This window comes from Apteryx rowi, unplaced genomic scaffold (genome assembly GCF_003343035.1).
Source record: "Apteryx rowi isolate R43461 unplaced genomic scaffold, aptRow1 scaffold_22, whole genome shotgun sequence".
NCBI classification, from domain to species: Eukaryota; Metazoa; Chordata; class Aves; order Apterygiformes; family Apterygidae; genus Apteryx; species Apteryx rowi.
The window spans coordinates 5,133,231-5,136,620 of NW_020448530.1; the positions used below are offsets into that span (position 1 = coordinate 5,133,231).

The 3,390-nt window shown below is 43.8% G+C and overlaps 1 protein-coding gene across 1 annotated transcript in view; it reads right to left on the reverse strand.

Moving 5' to 3' along the window:
• Positions 1-652, reverse strand: part of LRPAP1 (LDL receptor related protein associated protein 1) — a 12,748-nt gene extending 12,096 nt beyond the window's left edge. Inside the window, exon 1 of the mRNA XM_026064557.1 lies at positions 554-652. Coding sequence (XP_025920342.1) covers positions 554-652 — 99 coding nt within the window. The remainder of the gene's footprint in view (positions 1-553) is intronic.
• Between the last annotated feature and the right edge of the window lie 2,738 nt (positions 653-3,390).

Genomic DNA, 3,390 nt, shown 5'->3' on the forward strand with positions numbered 1-3,390 from the left:
GAGGGGAGGTGGCGCCGGGGCCGGGCGGCGGGCGGCGCGGGGCTGTTTCCCTCCAGGCGGCTTCGCTTCAGCTTTCTGCGCCTTGGCCACACAGAGCGTAGAAATGAGATGCAAATGGGTGTTTCCTGAGCGCTGCTCTGCGCCCCGCCGCCACCGCAAAGCCTCTCACTCGGCGCCGGACGCTCAAAGCGAGTGTGCCGGGGGCTTCAGCCGGGGTTTCTCCTCCCGCTCCAGGTCCTGCTCCCCCATGCTGAAAAATCACCGTCTAAAACACGGGCTGGGTGTCAATTTAATTCAAAAGTGCAATTCGGGTGGTGGCAAATTTAGGCCGAGTAGGTGTTGCCTGTCTAAAATCCGGCCCATACTTGTGAAAGTTACGATAACTCAGTTCTTTACCCTGAAGGATTTACCTCCTTTTTATGTTTGAACACGTTGGGACAAGACTTAGTGTAGGTGATGTGAAGCATCTCAGATCTGAATTCCAGATGGTCCAGGTATGAAAAAAAYCCCAAAGATTTGTGTGGGGGAAAAAACAGGAGGATACTGGCAATACCATCATTACAAACTCCGACACCTCTTGGCTGCTCGCTGTCTTGGAGCCCCTCAGGTCCTTCAGCAAGGTGTTATCAGCTGTGCAAGGAGAAGTGGACATGACAGGTCTAAACACTGCCCCCTTGGTCTAACAAAATTTTTCTAATGTAAGTACACTGTTGAGTCAAGAGTGTACAGAAACTTGGGAGGGGCAGAAAGAAAGAAAGAAAGAAAGAAAAAGAAAATGGGGAACAGCCAGAAAGTTGTGAAGGGGATGGGAAAAGTCTTTTATCCTTGACTACTCCAGGGGAGGGGCAGAAGGGCTCTGTCCTCCCTTGGAGACGGCGGCAGCGGACAACTCTACCCAGGATGGGTACAGCAGGAGTCTGGCCRTGGGGAGAAGGAGAAGCAGTAGCTGGAGTCATCACCGAAGGGTGGTGCATCAGCGTTGGTGGCGAGAGGCCTGCAGCTCTTCCTTGGGAATGAATATCCCCTACCGCGTGGCATCTCCACCGCTTCGCAGTGCCTCCTGCTCAGAGTACGCTGCTAAAGAAGTGCAGTAGGCCACAAAAGTTTTTGGAGGGGATTAAGTCAGGCTGTATTAAGAAAAAAYACATGATGCTGAGAAAATGCCCAATAAGTAATGCAGAACTGATATATACACTCCCCCAGGCATTAAAAATGCACTAAAATTGAATGGTGCTCTGATGGGAATGCAAGGTACGTGCACTGAGACCCAGAGCGCACTTTAGGTGGGTGTCACTGAGGGGAAGAGAGTAAAGAAAGCTCTTGCTTCTTTATTCCTTTTTTTCTTGATGAATCCTCTCCACACCGCAAAGCTTGTGTAGTATTAGGTCTCCGGCATAGTTAGAAATTTGTGTTTTGAATTTTGTTTACAAGTTCTCCAAAGTATTGGTGTTTTTTTTTCTTGAGCCCAGCTAATGGTGGAAGCAGGATCAGTATTGCGTGGTCACAGCATGGGGCTGGGATCCAGGCGGCAAAGGTTCACTTCGTAAATTCACCTCCTGTGTGACCCTGAGCAAATCAAAGCATAGCTCTGTAGTGCAGTCAGCACCAAGCCTTCCCGCATTATAAATCAGTCCTGGGAAAACAAATAGATTGTGTAAAAATATAATGAGATTTCTGAAAACAATGCCCTGGGGAGGATTTTTACTGGATTTTCACTTTTTGAGATTTATACTATGCCGATAAGTAATATAACTGTCTTTGCACTTCCCCAGTTTCCTAACTCAGTGCTGAGATTTTCAGTCATAGGAATCTAGATGCTGATGTTTTAAGACCAAATTGCAGAAGAGGGTTAAAGTATCTCAGGGTCACCTCATTCCTAAATCAAAGAATATTTTTCTGTTTTTGAGCATTGAAGTATGCTAGCAAAATAATGGTGGGAAAACAAGCCTATGAGCCTTCTCCAAGTCTTGTAGAGCTCTCCACATCAGTTTTAGGATTTAGAACTTGTTTTAGTCTCATTATTATAGTGTGTATATGTATTGGTGAGTCATTTTGGAACAGATGTTTTTTGTCTGTCATTTGAAGCACTGATTGCCTGAATTTTCAGGCTCTCTGCAAATAAATTAGATCTCCATACAGGTTCCCACTCCTTTCCTTGTATTGAGCTTAGTTGTGGGCAGCTTTGTGCATTTGTTGCTCGAGCGTTTCGAGCTACACTGGGAAAAATTTTGCAAATAAGTAATGCAGCACCATTATATTGCTTATGATGGCTTGTTGGATACGATTCTCCAGTGCCCTTACATCTATGTAAAGTGAATATTCAGTACCACTATTTGGTAAGGTATTGTTCTGTATATCCTGGCCCAAGTTCTTCACTCCCACAAGGAAAAAGCCAAAATAGCTCCATTGACTTCTGTTTAGAAATTTTGGACTTACATTAATGTTAATGAGACCAAACGCATCATAGATTACATCTTAGTGTAAATGACAAACACAGGCAGTGGGAGGTAATGGGAAATCAACTTAATTCTTGAGCACTTTGGGTGTAATTCTCTCTTCATTTTGTTCTAGTGCAATTGAAGAACAGCTCTGTTCAGTCCCTGGGACTGTGCTAAAACTGATACATGCACTGGAAGTGTTAAGCCTATTGTCTTGGCCTCTACTGATTGCATTGTCACAGGGGACTGTAGTTGAATTGATGGRCGGTAGCTTTTTCTGTTTTCACAGAATGGTTGAGGTTAGAAGGGACCTCTGGAGATCATCTAGTCCAACTCCCCTGCTCAAGCAGGGTCACCTAGAGCACATTGCCCAGTGTTGTGTCCAGCAGGCTTTTGAATATCTCCAAGGAAGGAGACTCCACAGCCTCTCTGGGTAAGGCCTCTTAAGGCCCCCTCTCTGGGGCCTTAAATACAGCGCCAAACTAGACATATCCATTATTCCTCCTCACCAATCTTTAGTTTTGCAGATATGCATAATCCACTGATGAAATCAAGTTACGAATGCTTACTTTCCCAAAATATAATCCATACTACATGGAAAGTCCTAACTTATGTTTTAACAAACAGAAATATACCTGTTTGAAAAGATATTTCATTAATATATTTTGCCATCTTCATCTGCACTCTGCGATGTTGTGGTATGAAAGATCCAGCAATAACCTGAATTCCACCAGCTTTATTCTTCTTACTTGTCTATATTAAAAAATATGGAAATGTCTTAAACATATTTAACAGAACCTTAAACATAATCTGGGGACCACTATAAAGACAAACAAAAAAAAGGAATAAAGCTACTAGTATCTGCAGACACAGACTTTATCCTCAGTTTTGTAAGTGGGCAGTATATACAAATCATAAACTCATCTTTTCCTAAATTCTTAGCTAACCCTAG